Below are 17,349 nucleotides of genomic sequence, written 5' to 3'. Positions count from 1 at the left end.
GAATCATTTAGAACACTGTGTGACTACTGGCATTGTGAATCATTTAGAACACTGTGTGACTACTGGCATTGTGAATCATTTAGAACACTGTGTGACTACTGGCATTGTGAATCATTTAGAACACTGTGTGACTACTGCATTGTGAATCATTTAGAACACTGTGTGACTACTGGCATTGTGAATCATTTAGAACACTTCACTGCTGATTCCGGACGAATCAGGTGTCTAAAGTCTCAGGTAACACGTGTGTGTGTGTGTGTGTGTGTGTGTGTGTGTGTGTGTGTGTGTGTGTGTGTGTGTCTGTGTCTGTGTGTGTGTGTCTGTGTGTGTGTTACCTCTGTACATGATGCATCGTAGGGCTTCAGAAGCGTAGGTCTGGGGCAGGGCCAAACTGATGTAACGTAGTGGATAGGGGATGCACTCCACAGGCCAGATTATACCTGTAGAGAGAGGAGGAAAGAGACTGTCTTAGAGAAAGAGACTTAGAGAAAGAGAGAGAGAGAGACAGAGAAAGAGAGACTTAGAGAAAGAGAGAGAGACTTAGAGAAAGAGAGAGAGACAGAGAAAGAGAGAGAGAGACTTAGAGAAAGAGAGAGAGACTTAGAGAAAGAGAGAGAGAGAGGGAGAGAGACAGAGAGAGAGAGAGAGAGAGAGAGAGAGAGAAACTTAGAGAAAGAGAGAGAGAGAGAGAGAGAGAAACAGAGAAAGAGAGAGAGAGAGAGAGAAAGAGACTTAGAGAAAGAGAGAGAGAGAGAAACTTAGAGAAAGAGAGAGACAGAGAAAGAGAGAGACAGAGAAAGAGAGAGACAGAGAAAGAGAGAGAGAGAGAAAGAGAGAGAGACAGAGAAAGAGAAAGAGAGACTTAGAGAAAGAGAGAGTCTGTCAGAGAAAGAGTTGAAAGAACTGAACTAGAATTTAACTGAATAACATTTTATTAAACTTAATTGTGAGAACATGTAAGAGCTAATATTGTAGATTTACAAAGTTACCCCCCCATAAAATACTACTGAGGTGTGTGTGTGTGTGTGTGTGTGTGTGTGTGTGTGTGTGTGTGTGTATATGTGTGTGTATCCTTGTGTGTGTGTAAGACCTGGGTTCAAATAATATTAAGGGTATGTGAATTACTTTCAAAAACATTTAGAATAATTGAGATATTTTGTATTTGATAAGACAATTAGCTGAAAATACTCAAACACTCCCATGCATTTAACCGAGGCATTTGAAAATAGTTTTTGAAAAAACTTGCAAATAGTAATAACTAATAATATAAAGAGTAGGCTATTTAAAATCATTTGAAAACACTTTAAAATACTTTCAACAGAAATTGATTCAGTATTTAAATAACAAATACACATGTATTTGAACCCAGGTTTGGTGCGTGTGCGTGCTAGCGTGTGTGACGTACCACTGACGATGAGGTTGAGGTAAAAGACAGTGTGTGTGTGTGTGTGTGTGACGTACCACTGACGATGAGGTTGAGGTAAAAGACAGTGTGTGTGCGTGCTAGCGTGTGTGACGTACCACTGACGATGAGGTTGAGGTAAAAGACAGTGTGTGTGCGTGCTAGCGTGTGTGACGTACCACTGACGATGAGGTTGAGGTAAAAGACAGTGTGTGTGCGTGCTAGCGTGTGTGACGTACCACTGACGATGAGGTTGAGGTAAAAGACAGTGTGTGTGTGCGTGCTAGCGTGTGTGACGTACCACTGACGATGAGGTTGAGGTAAAAGACAGTGTGTGTGTGCGTGCTAGCGTGTGTGACGTACCACTGACGATGTGGTTGAGGTAAAAGACAGTGTGTGTGCGTGCTAGCGTGTGTGACGTACCACTGACGATGAGGTTGAGGTAAAAGACAGTGTGTGTGCGTGCTAGCGTGTGTGACGTACCACTGACGATGAGGTTGAGGTAAAAGACAGTGTGTGTGTGCGTGCTAGCGTGTGTGACGTACCACTGACGATGAGGTTGAGGTAAAAGACAGTGTGTGTGTGTGTGTGTGTGTGACGTACCACTGACGATGAGGTTGAGGTAGAAGACAGTGTGTGTGTGTGTGTGACGTACCACTGACGATAAGGTTGGGGTAGAAGACACCCAGGGCAGCCTGGTTGGCGTTCTGTTCATCATCGATGGCAGATGAGATGACCAGACCAAAGGAGATGCCAGTCACACCCTGCAGCCCAATCAGAGCTATAACCAACACCAGGCTCCCCTCATTAGGGATCTGGAGGGAGGGAGGGAGGGAGGGATGGGGAGAGGCGGAGGAGGGGCGAGGGAGGAGAAGAGGCAGGGGAGGGGAAGAGGCAGGGGAGGGGAAGAGGCAGAGGAGGGGGGAGGGAGGGGAAGAGGCAAAGGAGGGAGGGTGGAGAGGCAAAGGAGGGAGGGGAGAGGCAGAGGAGGGGGAGGGAGGGTGGAGAGGCAAAGGAGGGAGGAGAAGAGGCAGAGGAGGGGGAGGGAGGGTGGAGAGGCAAAGGAGGGAGGAGAAGAGGCAGAGGAGGGGGAGAGTCAGAGGAGGGGGAGGGAGGGGGAGAGGCAAAGGAGGGGGAGAGGCAGAGGAGTGAGGGGAGAGACAGAGGAGAGGGAGGGAGGGTGAGGGAGAGAGGCAGAGGAGGGAGGGGAGAGACAGAGGAGGGGGAGGGAGAGGGAGGGGGAGAGGCAGAGGGGGGAGGGGAGAGGCAGATGAGGGGGAGGGAGGGTGGAGAGGTGGAAGGGGAGAGAGAGAGAGAGAGAGAGAGAGAGAGAGAGAAAAAATTAGAGTGAGAGAGAGAATATGTTGGATGGGAGGAGACAGTAAAAAGTGAGAAAGACAGAAAAGGAGGGATGGTAACAAGAGAGAGGAAGGTGAAAGAGCATGTCATGTTATTCAATGATATAGTGTCTTGCATAAGGGTCTGGCTCTTTCTATTGTCACAATACAGAGACCTGCGTGCGTGTGCGTGTGAGTGTAAGTGTGAGTGTGTCTGTCTATCTGTCTCCACTGACAAGGTGTATAAAAATAGACTGCAGGGAGAAAGCACATGGCTGCTCCGTTGCCACAGCAATCAAAGGCTGTTGTCGTGGTGATTCAGTAGTGATCCTTGGAGATGATGGACTCAGGTACTGGTAAGAATAGAAATATATACTCCAGACACCTCTTTGGACTATGTGGCGGCAGGGTAGCCTAGTTAGGGAGAGGCGGGACGCTAATGTCTCAACTGGCCAATGGCCAGGGGAAATGCAGAGCGCCAGATTCAAATAAAATACTATAAAAATCAAACTTTCATTAAATCACACATGTAAGATACTCAATTAAAGCTACACTCATTGTGAATCCAGACAACATGTCAGATTTTAAAAATGCTTTTCGGCGAAATCATAAGAAGCTATTATCTGATAGCCTGCACCGTCTACACCAGCAGTAAACAAAGGAGCTAGCATATTACAACCCTGCAGACGCTACACAAAATGCAGAAATAAAATATAAAACATGCCTTTGACGAGCTTCTTTTGTTGGCACTCCAATATGTCCCATAAACATCACAAATGGTCCTTTTGTTCGATTAATTCCGTCCATATATATCCCAAATGTCTATTTATTTGAAGCGTTTGATCCAGAAAAAAACAGCTTACAAAAAACGCAACGTCACTATAAAATATTTCAAAAGTTGCCTATAAACTTTGCCAAAATATTTCAAACTACTTTTGTAATACAACTTTAGGTATTTTTAAACGTTAATAATCTATCAAATTGTAGACGGGGCTAATCTGTGTTCAATATAGGAAGACAACAAACCAGCGCTGCTTTTCTACTTCTTCATTGCACAAAGGAATAACCGCAACCAAATTCCAAAGACTGGTGACATCCAGTGGAAGCGGTAGGAACTAAAACAGGTTCCTAAGAAATATCCCTGGGCAATGACAACTCAGGGAACAGAGAGAGAAAAAAAAAATTAGGAACAGTTAGTCCTCTGGGTTTTGCCTGCTACATAAGTTCTGTTATACTCACAGACATGATTCAAACAGTTTTAGAAACTTCAGAGTGTTCTCTAACGAAATCTATGATTAATATGCATATCTTATATTTTTGGCATGAATAGCAGGAAGTTGAAATTGGGCACACTATGTATCCAAAAGTGAAAATTCTGCCCCCTAGCACCAAGAGGCTTTAGAGGGGTTGGACTAGTAACCGCAAGGTTGCAAGTTCAAATCCCCGAGCTGACAAGGTACAAATCTGTCGTTCTGCCCCTGAAAAGGTAGTTAACCCACTAGGCCGCCATTGAAAATAAGAATTTGTTCTTAATAACCTCTTAAGGATCAATGTCACGCTTCTCCTTTATAGCATGAGAGATACTTTATTTATTTTATATAACGTTGCAATAATTTATGGCTTTTAAATAGGCACATTCTTTTCTCCTCTACCTTGGATTTTTGTTTTGTTTTAACCATAAACCTCAATATAATCTGGCAGCGTAATTACATTTAAAAACATTTCTTCAACAGTGTGTTAGAAAAATGAAAGTAAAAGAATGTGAAAGATTTGAACCCAGGTCTGGAAAGGTCAACCTGAGGTCAACGGATGAATAGAAACTTCAGACTCCATTGATTGTCGACAGGCACGTGGATGGAACTGTTGTTGGGTGACATTTAGCATTAATTGTTTGGTGTGTGAGACATTTTATTTTTTTAACTAGGCAAGTCAGAAAAGACATGGGTGTATCATTCATTTTTAAATAAAACACATGGATGTGGAAAACACAGAATGTCCCTTCAACATTTTACTAATTAAACTTCACCTGCTTCCCCTTCTTCTGAACTATTTCTCAATACAGTATCCATGCAGTAATACCACCAAGCGGCCACTAGATGGAGGTGTAGGACCACTACATAAGGTAATGCAGGGTACTGTACCGTGTAGTATTGAAGTAGTCAAGACAGAACTCGGGTTCTGCAGCCACAGAGGAGCTTTTGAAGTCAACTCTGCATTACAAGTCAACATCTCTGCCTGACTATCACCCATATTCCCTAACACTCCACCATATATACATCTCCACAGTCACACCGTGCTGCTCAGTGTGTGTACAACACCATATATACATCTCCACAATCACACCATGCTGCTCAGTGTGTGTACAACACCAGTCACACCATGCTGCTCAGTGTGTGTACAACACCATATATACATCTCCACAATCACACCATGCTGCTCAGTGTGTGTACAACACCAGTCACACCGTGCTGCTCAGTGTGTGTACAACACCAGTCACACCATGCTGCTCAGTGTGTGTACAACACCAGTCACACCGTGCTGCTCAGTGTGTGTACAACACCATATATACATCTCCACAATCACACCATGCTGCTCAGTGTGTGTACAACACCAGTCACACCATGCTGCTCAGTGTGTGTACAACACCAGTCACACCATGCTGCTCAGTGTGTGTACAACACCAGTCACACCGTGCTGCTCAGTGTGTGTACAACACCAGTCACACCATGCTGCTCAGTGTGTGTACAACACCATATATACATCTCCACAATCACACCATGCTGCTCAGTGTGTGTACAACACCATATATACATCTCCACAATCACACCATGCTGCTCAGTGTGTGTACAACACCAGTCACACCGTGCTGCTCAGTGTGTGTACAACACCAGTCACACCATGCTGCTCAGTGTGTGTACAACACCATATATACATCTCCACAATCACACCATGCTGCTCAGTGTGTGTACAACACCATATATACATCTCCACAATCACACCGTGCTGCTCAGTGTGTGTACAACACCATATATACATCTCCACAATCACACCATGCTGCTCAGTGTGTGTACAACACCAGTCACACCGTGCTGCTCAGTGTGTGTACAACACCAGTCACACCGTGCTGCTCAGTGTGTTTACAACACCATATATACATCTCCACAATCACACCATGCTGCTCAGTGTGTGTACAACACCAGTCACACCGTGCTGCTCAGTGTGTGTACAACACCAATCACACCGTGCTGCTCAGTGTGTGTACAACACCATATATACATCTCCACAATCACACCATGCTGCTCAGTGTGTGTACAACACCAGTCACACCGTGCTGCTCAGTGTGTGTACAACACCAGTCACACCGTGCTGCTCAGTGTGTGTACAACACCATATATACATCTCCACAATCACACCATGCTGCTCAGTGTGTGTACAACACCAGTCACACCGTGCTGCTCAGTGTGTGTACAACACCAGTCACACCATGCTGCTCAGTGTGTGTACAACACCATATATACATCTCCACAATCACACCATGCTGCTCAGTGTGTGTACAACACCAGTCACACCGTGCTGCTCAGTGTGTGTACAACACCAGTCACACCATGCTGCTCAGTGTGTGTACAACACCATATATACATCTCCACAATCACACCATGCTGCTCAGTGTGTGTACAACACCAGTCACACCGTGCTGCTCAGTGTGTGTACAACACCAGTCACACCATGCTGCTCAGTGTGTGTACAACACCATATATACATCTCCACAATCACACCATGCTGCTCAGTGTGTGTACAACACCAGTCACACCGTGCTGCTCAGTGTGTGTACAACACCAGTCACACCGTGCTGCTCAGTGTGTGTACAACACCAGTCACACCGTGCTGCTCAGTGTGTGTACAACACCAGTCACACCGTGCTGCTCAGTGTGTGTACAACACCATATATACATCTCCACAATCACACTGTGCTGCTCAGTGTGTGTACAACACCATACAGTGCCTTGCGAAAGTATTCGGCCCCCTTGAACTTTGCGACCTTTTGCCACATTTCAGGCTTCAAACATAAAGATATAAAACTGTATTTTTTTGTGAAGAATCAACAACAAGTGGAACACAATCATGAAGTGGAACGACATTTATTGGATATTTCAAACTTTTTTAACAAATCAAAATTGGGCGTGCAAAATTATTCAGCCCCCTTAAGTTAATACTTTGTAGCGCCACCTTTTGCTGCGATTACAGCTGTAAGTCGCTTGGGGTATGTCTCTATCAGTTTTGCACATCGAGAGACTGACATTTTTTCCCATTCCTCCTTGCAAAACAGCTCAGTGAGGTTGGATGGAGAGCATTTGTGAACAGCAGTTTTCAGTTCTTTCCACAGATTCTCGATTGGATTCAGGTCTGGACTTTGACTTGGCCATTCTAACACCTGGATATGTTTATTTTTGAACCATTCCATTGTAGATTTTGCTTTATGTTTTGGATCATTGTCTTGTTGGAAGACAAATCTCCATCCCAGTCTCAGGTCTTTTGCAGACTCCATCAGCTTTTCTTCCAGAATGGTCCTGTATTTGGCTCCATCCATCTTCCCATCAATTTTAACCATCTTCCCTGTCCCTGCTGAAGAAAAGCAGGCCCAAACCATGATGCTGCCACCACCATGTTTGACAGTGGGGATGGTGTGTTCAGTGTGATGAGCTGTGTTGCTTTTACGCCAAACATAACGTTTTGTATTGTTGCCAAAAAGTTCAATTTTGGTTTCATCTGACCAGAGCACCTTCTTCCACATGTTTGGTGTGTCTCCCAGGTGGCTTGTGGCAAACAACACTTTTTATGGATATCTTTAAGAAATGGCTTTCTTCTTGCCACTCTTCCATAAAGGCCAGATTTGTGCAATATACGACTGATTGTTGTCCTATGGACAGAGTCTCCCACCTCAGCTGTAGATCTCTGCAGTTCATCCAGAGTGATCATGGGCCTCTTGGCTGCATCTCTGATCAGTCTTCTCCTTGTATGAGCTGAAAGTTTAGAGGGACGGCCAGGTCTTGGTAGATTTGCAGTGGTCTGATACTCCTTCCATTTCAATATTATCGCTTGCACAGTGCTCCTTGAGATGTTTAAAGCTTGGGAAATCTTTTTGTATCCAAATCCGGCTTTAAACTTCTTCACAACAGTATCTCGGACCTGCCTGGTGTGTTCCTTGTTCTTCATGATGCTCTGCGCTTTTAACGGACCTCTGAGACTATCACAGTGCAGGTGCATTTATACGGAGACTTGATTACACACAGGTGGATTGTATTTATCATCATTATTCATTTAGGTCAACATTGGATCATTCAGAGATCCTCACTGAACTTCTGGAGAGAGTTTGCTGCACTGAAAGTAAAGGGGCTGAATAATTTGGCACGCCCAATTTTTCAGTTTTTGATTTGTTAAAAAAGTTTGAAATATCCAATAAATGTCGTTCCACTTCATGATTGTGTCCCACTTGTTGTTGATTCTTCACAAAAAAATACAGTTTTATATCTTTATGTTTGAAGCCTGAAATGTGGCAAAAGGTCGCAAAGTTCAAGGGGGCCGAATACTTTCGCAAGGCACTGTATATACATCTCCACAGTCACACCGTGGCACAGGGAAGTGAACATGAGACAGGGATGTTCAATCATTCAGGAGTCATGATAAGCCTTGCTGATGAAGACAGATGGAGGCTGCTGTGTGTCTGTGTGCTTGTGTGTGTGTGTGTGTGTTTGTATGTGTGTATGGGTGTGTGTCTACGTGTGTGTGTGTGTTACCTTGAAGACGAGCAGCATTAAGAGCAGTAGTAGAATGACCTGGATGCTGATGACAAACAGCTGGGAGATGAGATGGGCCAGCACAGTCTCCAACGAACTAACACCTGGAGAGAGAGAGGAGACAGAGAGAGAGAAGGAGAACGAAGGAGAGAGTGAAATAGAGGAGAGGAGAAAGGGAGGGAGGGAGGGAGGGAGAGAGAGAGAACGAAGGAGAGAGTGAAATAGAGGAGAGGAGAAGGGGAGGGAGAGAGAGAGAACGAAGGAGAGAGTGAAATAGAGGAGAGGAGAAGGGGAGGGAGAGAGAGAGAACGAAGGAGAGAGTGAAATAGAGGAGAGGAGAAGGGGAGATAGGGAGAGAGAACGAAGGAGAGAGTGAAATAGAGGAGAGGAGAAAGGGAGGGAGGGAGAGAGAACGAAGGAGAGAGTGAAATAGAGGAGAGGAGAAGGGGAGGGAGAGAGAGAGAACGAAGGAGAGAGTGAAATAGAGGAGAGGAGAAGGGGAGATAGGGAGAGAGAACGAAGGAGAGAGTGAAATAGAGGAGAGGAGAAAGGGAGGGAGGGAGAGAGAACGAAGGAGAGAGTGAAATAGAGGAGAGGAGAAAGGGAGGGAGGGAGGGAGGGAGAGAGAGAGAACGAAGGAGAGAGTGAAATAGAGGAGAGGAGAAGGGGAGGGAGAGAGAGAGAACGAAGGAGAGAGTGAAATAGAGGAGAGGAGAAGGGGAGGGAGAGAGAGAGAACGAAGGAGAGAGTGAAATAGAGGAGAGGAGAAGGGGAGATAGGGAGAGAGAACGAAGGAGAGAGTGAAATAGAGGAGAGGAGAAAGGGAGGGAGAGAGAGAGGAGACAGCGAGAGAGAAAACGTAGGAGAGAGTGAAATAGAGGAGAGAGGAGAAAGGGAGGGAGAGAGAGAGAGGGAGAGAATAGTGGGACAGGAGAAAAGGAAGAAGAAGGTGGGGAGAAGACAATTTAATGTTCTGACCAACTGGCCCATGGTGATTTAACCAGATCTTCTGATTACTGGTCAGGATAATCCACCTCCCCCTAGTGGTCTGTACTGGTCACTACATAGATAATGACCACAAACTGTCAATGCATATAAAAATGGAACCATATTCCGTATATCCAAGCCAGTTCCACTGTGTTGTGTCATTGTTCTCCTCTAATCAGGGACTGATTTAGACCTGGGACACAAGGTGGGTGATTCCCCTCTAATCAGTGACTGGTTTAGACCTGGGACACCAGGTGGGTGATTCCCCTCTAATCAGGGACTGGTTTAGACCTGGGACACCAGGTGGGTGATTCCCCTCTAATCAGGGACTGGTTTAGACCTGGGACACCAGGTGGGTGGTTCCCCTCTAACCAGGGACTGATTCAGACCTGGGACACCAGGTGGGTGATTCCCCTCTAATCAGGGACTGATTCAGACCTGGGACACCAGGTGGGTGATTCCCCTCTAATCAGGGACTGATTTAGACCTGGGACACCAGGTGGGTGATTCCCCTCTAATCAGGGACTGATTTAGACCTGGGACACCAGGAGGGTGATTCCCCTCTAGTCAGGGACTGATTTAGACCTGGGACACCAGGTGGGTGATTCCCCTCTAATCAGGGACTGGTTTAGACCTGGGACACCAGGTGGGTGATTCCCCTCTAATCAGGGACTGGTTTAGACCTGGGACACCAGGTGGGTGATTCCCCTCTAACCAGGGACTGATTTAGACCTGGGACACCAGGTGGGTGATTCCCCTCTAATCAGGGACTGATTCAGACCTGGGACACCAGGTGGGTGATTCCCCTCTAATCAGGGACTGATTTAGACCTGGGACACCAGGTGGGTGATTCCCCTCTAATCAGGGACTGGTTTAGACCTGGGACACCAGGTGGGTGATTCCCCTCTAATCAGGGACTGATTTAGACCTGGGACACCAGGTGGGTGATTCCCCTCTAATCAGGGACTGGTTTAGACCTGGGACACCAGGTGGGTGATTCCCCTCTAATCAGGGACTGGTTTAGACCTGGGACACCAGGTGGGTGATTCCCCTCTAATCAGGGACTGATTTAGACCTGGGACACCAGGTGGGTGATTCCCCTCTAATCAGGGACTGGTTTAGACCTGGGACACCAGGTGGGTGATTCCCCTCTAATCAGGGACTGATTTAGACCTGGGACACCAGGTGGGTGATTCCCCTCTAATCAGGGACTGATTTAGACCTGGGACACCAGGTGGGTGATTCCCCTCTAATCAGGGACTGATTTAGACCTGGGACACCAGGTGGGTGATTCCCCTCTAATCAGGGACTGATTTAGACCTGGGACACCAGGTGGGTGATTCCCCTCTAATCAGGGACTGGTTTAGACCTGGGACACCAGGTGGGTGATTCCCCTCTAACCAGGGACTGATTTAGACCTGGGACACCAGGTGGGTGATTCCCCTCTAATCAGGGACTGATTTAGACCTGGGACACCAGGTGGGTGATTCCCCTCTAATCAGGGACTGGTTTAGACCTGGGACACCAGGTGGGTGATTCCCCTCTAATCAGGGACTGATTTAGACCTGGGACACCAGGTGGGTGATTCCCCTCTAATCAGGGACTGGTTTAGACCTGGGACACCAGGTGGGTGATTCCCCTCTAACCAGGGACTGATTTAGACCTGGGACACCAGGTGGGTGATTCCCCCTCTAACCAGGGACTGATTTAGACCTGGGACACCAGGTGGGTGATTCCCCTCTAATCAGGGACTGATTTAGACCTGGGACACCAGGTGGGTGATTCCCCTCTAATCAGGGACTGATTTAGACCTGGGACACCAGGTGGGTGATTCCCCTCTAATCAGGGACTGGTTTAGACCTGGGACACCAGGTGGGTGATTCCCCTCTAATCAGGGACTGATTTAGACCTGGGACACCAGGTGGGTGATTCCCCTCTAATCAGGGACTGATTTAGACCTGGGACACCAGGTGGGTGATTCCCCTCTAATCAGGGACTGATTTAGACCTGGGACACCAGGTGGGTGATTCCCCTCTAATCAGGGACTGGTTTAGACCTGGGACACCAGGTGGGTGATTCCCCTCTAATCAGGGACTGGTTTAGACCTGGGACACCAGGTGGGTGATTCCCCTCTAATCAGGGACTGGTTTAGACCTGGGACACCAGGTGGGTGATTCCCCTCTAACCAGGGACTGATTTAGACCTGGGACACCAGGTGGGTGATTCCCCTCTAATCAGGGACTGATTTAGACCTGGGACACCAGGTGGGTGATTCCCCTCTAATCAGGGACTGGTTTAGACCTGGGACACCAGGTGGGTGATTCCCCTCTAATCAGGGACTGATTTAGACCTGGGACACCAGGTGGGTGATTCCCCTCTAATCAGGGACTGATTTAGACCTGGGACACCAGGTGGGTGATTCCCCTCTAATCAGGGACTGGTTTAGACCTGGGACACCAGGTGGGTGATTCCCCTCTAATCAGGGACTGATTTAGACCTGGGACACCAGGTGGGTGATTCCCCTCTAACCAGGGACTGATTTAGACCTGGGACACCAGGTGGGTGATTCCCCTCTAACCAGGGACTGATTTAGACCTGGGACACCAGGTGGGTGATTCCCCTCTAATCAGGGACTGGTTTAGACCTGGGACACCAGGTGGGTGATTCCCCTCTAATCAGGGACTGGTTTAGACCTGGGACACCAGGTGGGTGATTCCCCTCTAATCAGGGACTGGTTTAGACCTGGGACACCAGGTGGGTGATTCCCCTCTAACCAGGGACTGATTTAGACCTGGGACACCAGGTGGGTGATTCCCCTCTAATCAGGGACTGGTTTAGACCTGGGACACCAGGTGGGTGATTCCCCTCTAATCAGGGACTGGTTTAGACCTGGGACACCAGGTGGGTGATTCCCCTCTAATCAGGGACTGGTTTAGACCTGGGACACCAGGTGGGTGATTCCCCTCTAATCAGGGACTGGTTTAGACCTGGGACACCAGGTGGGTGATTCCCCTCTAATCAGGGACTGATTTAGACCTGGGACACCAGGTGGGTGATTCCCCTCTAATCAGGGACTGGTTTAGACCTGGGACACCAGGTGGGTGATTCCCCTCTAATCAGGGACTGGTTTAGACCTGGGACACCAGGTGGGTGATTCCCCTCTAATCAGGGACTGGTTTAGACCTGGGACACCAGGTGGGTGATTCCCCTCTAACCAGGGACTGATTTAGACCTGGGACACCAGGTGGGTGATTCCCCTCTAATCAGGGACTGATTTAGACCTGGGACACCAGGTGGGTGATTCCCCTCTAATCAGGGACTGGTTTAGACCTGGGACACCAGGTGGGTGATTCCCCTCTAATCAGGGACTGATTTAGACCTGGGACACCAGGTGGGTGATTCCCCTCTAATCAGGGACTGATTTAGACCTGGGACACCAGGTGGGTGATTCCCCTCTAATCAGGGACTGGTTTAGACCTGGGACACCAGGTGGGTGATTCCCCTCTAATCAGGGACTGATTTAGACCTGGGACACCAGGTGGGTGATTCCCCTCTAACCAGGGACTGATTTAGACCTGGGACACCAGGTGGGTGATTCCCCTCTAACCAGGGACTGATTTAGACCTGGGACACCAGGTGGGTGATTCCCCTCTAATCAGGGACTGGTTTAGACCTGGGACACCAGGTGGGTGATTCCCCTCTAATCAGGGACTGGTTTAGACCTGGGACACCAGGTGGGTGATTCCCCTCTAATCAGGGACTGGTTTAGACCTGGGACACCAGGTGGGTGATTCCCCTCTAACCAGGGACTGATTTAGACCTGGGACACCAGGTGGGTGATTCCCCTCTAATCAGGGACTGGTTTAGACCTGGGACACCAGGTGGGTGATTCCCCTCTAATCAGGGACTGGTTTAGACCTGGGACACCAGGTGGGTGATTCCCCTCTAATCAGGGACTGGTTTAGACCTGGGACACCAGGTGGGTGATTCCCCTCTAATCAGGGACTGGTTTAGACCTGGGACACCAGGTGGGTGATATTAATGATCAGGTAGAACAGAAAACCAGCAGGGTAAGAGTTGAATACCCCGGGGCTATATAGTGCACTAGTTTTGTCCGGTGCTCTATATAGATAACAGGGTGGCATTGGGGACACTTGGGCCCTCGTCAACAGTAGTGCACTAAATAGGGTATAGGGTGCCATTTGGAACACAGTTTGTTATCCACTTAATGAACCTCTTACCTGCAACCCAGCACCTGTCCATTAGTCCCTCCTTCCTCTCTATCACGAAGGACAGAGCCGTCAAGCCCACTGCCAGGTAGAACGTGATGCTGTGTAGAGAGAGAAGGGAGGGGAGAATGGAGAGAGAAGGTGTGCAGGAGAGAGAGAAGAAGGGAAGGGAGAGAATGAGGGGAGAGAGAAGGAGGGAGGGGGGAGAGAGAAGGAGGGAGGGGGGAGAGAGAAGGGAGAGTGAGAGAGAGAAGGGAGGGTGAGAGAGAGAAAGAAGGGTGAGAGGGAGGAGGGGGAGAGAGAGCAGAAGGGAGGGGGGAGAGAGAGAGAAGGGAGGGGGAGAGAGAGGAGGGGGAGAGAGAAGGGAGGGTAAGAGAGAGAGGGGAGGGGGGAGAGAGAAGGGAGGGGGGAGAGAGAGAAGGGAGGGGGGAGAGAGAGCAGAAGGGAGGAGGAGAGGGAGGAGGGGGAGAGAGAGCAGAAGAGAGGGGGAGAGAGAGAGAAGGGAGGGGGAGAGAGAGGAGGGAGGGGGAGAGAGAAGGGAGGGGGAGAGAGAGAAGGGAGGGGGAGAGAGAAGGGAGGGGGAGAGAGCGAAGGGAGGGGGAGAGAGAGAAGGGAGGGGGGAGAGAGAGAAGGGAGGGGGAGAGAGAGAAGAAGGGAAAGATGAGAGGGAGGAGGGGAGAGAGAGCAGCAGGGAGGGGGGAGAGAGAGAGAAGGGAGGGGGAGAGAGAGGAGGGGGAGAGAGAGAGAAGGGAGGGGGAGAGAGAGAAGGGAGGGGGGAGAGAAAGAAGGGAGGGGGGAGAGAGAGCAGAAGGGAAAGAGGAGAGGGAGGAGGGGAGAGAGAGCAGAAGGGAGGGGGAAATAGGAGAGACAAGGAAAGCAGGAAAAGAGAGGATAAAGAGAGAACTACATCTTTGTCTCAGTAAAGATGACTAGGTTCAGACGTGGACTGAATCTCTACCTCAGAACGGCTCCTGGCGTCACAAACGTGGTGAAGTCTGAGTTCATGCTGCCATAGATGGGCTCCTCAAACTGGAAAGAGAAACGGGACAAAGAGAAATAGTCAGTTGAATATTTTCCTCCCAGTGTGCATCTGTGTATTGATCAGGGACCAGTGGAACGGACCACGGTTATACATTCAATAAGGCAGGCTACATCACAGTCCTTCAGAAGGAATAGGTGCGACTCTCACTCACATTTAAGAACTTCATACTTAATCTAATTTGAGTTAAAATCATGACGTTTCAACCATCAATGGCCCTCGTCAGAATCAATGGCCCTCGTCAGAATCAATGGCCCTCGTCAGAATCAATGGCCCTCGTCAGAATCAATGGTCTTGGCAAGACAACAACATGTTTCTGTAGCATAAGGAAGCTGGGTTAGCATCAAGGCTAGTGGGTGGGGATGGCAAAATACTATCAACAGTGTGATCCCCAAATAGCACCCTATTCTCTACATAGTGCACTACTTTTGACCAGAGCCTTATGGGAATAGGGTGCCTTTAAGGGTGCAGTGAGTGTTTTAAGGGGTTATTGTTGTCCTACCTTGACAGGAAGAGAGACCAGGTAAGACATGCTCCCCATCTTATACTGGACGAAGTCCTGAGGAGGGAACAGACTGTTTCACTTCACTACTGGATGTATCTTTATCAACAGCTGGGCTGCATCTCAACAGTCTGAACAAGCTACTTCAATAGCTGGGCTGCATCTCAACAGTCTGAACAAGCTACTTCAATAGCTGGGCTGCATCTCAACAGTCTGAACAAGCTACTTCAATAGCTGGGCTGCATCTCAACAGTCTGAACACGTGCCTTCAACAGCTGGGCTGCATCTCAACAGTCTGAACAAGTGACTTCCTCACCTCATCACATTTCATTAATCTGCACTGATGTAAAAAAGAACTGGACAGATGGAAAGTGTTTCCAGTAGGCATTGATTTGCCATGTTGCTTTCATCCATGGTGTTTTTAGATCAGTCCAGATGAGGAGAAGAGACCCGGAGAGAAAGACCCTGCTGCCATGCAGTCAGTGTGTATTACACTAGATAAAGATATCATCTGTATAAGTAAGGTTTTGAAAGCCAGACGGCGCCATTAAACAATAAGGCTCCGTTCACATTGAAGAAAGAGCAGGTAGATCTGCAGGGAGGGAACAACAGGGAACTCTGGTTGTACCTCAAAGGCATCGGCTAGTTTCTTCTGAAGCATCATGGCGATCTGTTGATCTGGTGACAAAAACACACTACGAGGTGAAAACAATGGCATCATTATCAAGTCTATTATCGCTTGAAAAAACACATTTGATTGGTCAATTTAATAAACATAAAAAAAAAACATCTCAAGATGAATCATCATTAAAATGCCTTTTCCAATCTCCATCATTTGGGAGATAACCCATCATTCAGAAGACCCACACTGTTACACTACCACCTAGTGGTCATTTTCACAGACAACGTATCTATTCCATTGTATTGTATTGTATTGTATTCCAGTGTATTGTATTGTATGGTATGGTATTGTATTGTATGGTATGGTATTGTATTGTATTCCAGTGTATTGTATTGTATGGTATGGTATTGTATTGTATTGTATTGTATTGTATTGTATTATAATTCTACTCTAGTCTCTCTGAGGGTGAATTCTTTCACACAGTGTCACATGCCAACAGACTGCGGAGTGAAAGCTTACTGGTCAGGTCCAACCAGACGTGCACCGACCCTCCATCCACCACCTCCTTAGAGACCTGCCGCTGGATCATCCTGCATAATACAACACACACCACAGAACAAACATGATACTGTAAGGATCCTGTATAATACAACACACACCACAGAACAAACATGATACTGTAAGGATCCTGTATAATACAACACACACCACAGAGACATGATACAGTAAGGATCCTGTATAATACAACACACACCACAGAGACATGATACTGTAAGGATCCTGTATAATACAACACACACCACAGAGACATGATACAGTAAGGATCCTGTATAATACAACACACACCACAGAGACATGATACTGTAAGGATCCTGTATAGTACAACACACACCACAGAGACATGATACAGTAAGGATCCTGTATAATACAACACACACCACAGAGACATGATACAGTAAGGATCCTGTATAGTACAACACACACCACAGAGACATGATACTGTAAGGATCCTGTATAGTACAACACACACCACAGAGACATGATACTGTAAGGATCCTGTATAATACAACACACACCACAGAGACATGATACTGTAAGGATCCTGTATAATACAACACACACCACAGAGACATGATACAGTAAGGATCCTGTATAATACAACACACACCACAGAGACATGATACTGTAAGGATCCTGTATAGTACAACACACACCACAGAGACATGATACAGTAAGGATCCTGTATAATACAACACACACCACAGAGACATGATACAGTAAGGATCCTGTATAGTACAACACACACCACAGAGACATGATACAGTAAGGATCCTGTATAGTACAACACACACCACAGAACAGAGACATGATACAGTAAGGATCCTGTATAGTAAAACACACACCACAGAACAGAGACATGATACTGTAAGGATCCT

The 17,349-nt window shown here is 47.5% G+C and overlaps 1 protein-coding gene across 4 annotated transcripts in view; it reads right to left on the bottom strand.

Annotated features, from left to right (window-relative positions):
* Window positions 1-17,349, bottom strand: part of LOC149985683 (ABC transporter G family member 23-like) — a 94,048-nt gene that overhangs the window by 6,140 nt on the left and 70,559 nt on the right. For all 4 annotated transcript variants that reach the window (XM_090181857.1, XM_090181861.1, XM_090181866.1 and 1 more), the window contains 8 exons: window positions 16,433-16,503; window positions 15,920-15,969; window positions 15,292-15,348; window positions 14,709-14,779; window positions 13,763-13,851; window positions 8,535-8,638; window positions 2,058-2,217; window positions 336-440 (listed from right to left, as the gene is read on the bottom strand). In XM_090181857.1, the coding sequence (XP_090037983.1) occupies window positions 336-440; window positions 2,058-2,217; window positions 8,535-8,638; window positions 13,763-13,851; window positions 14,709-14,779; window positions 15,292-15,348; window positions 15,920-15,969; window positions 16,433-16,503 (707 nt within the window). The remainder of the gene's footprint in view (window positions 1-335; window positions 441-2,057; window positions 2,218-8,534; window positions 8,639-13,762; window positions 13,852-14,708; window positions 14,780-15,291; window positions 15,349-15,919; window positions 15,970-16,432; window positions 16,504-17,349) is intronic.

This window comes from Oncorhynchus mykiss, chromosome 1, assembly GCF_057628025.1.
Source record: "Oncorhynchus mykiss isolate SJ-2025 chromosome 1, ASM5762802v1, whole genome shotgun sequence".
Taxonomy (NCBI): domain Eukaryota; kingdom Metazoa; phylum Chordata; class Actinopteri; order Salmoniformes; family Salmonidae; genus Oncorhynchus; species Oncorhynchus mykiss.
The sequence above is the reverse complement of the archived record's forward strand: the minus strand, read 5'-3'. Positions and strand labels throughout refer to the sequence as shown.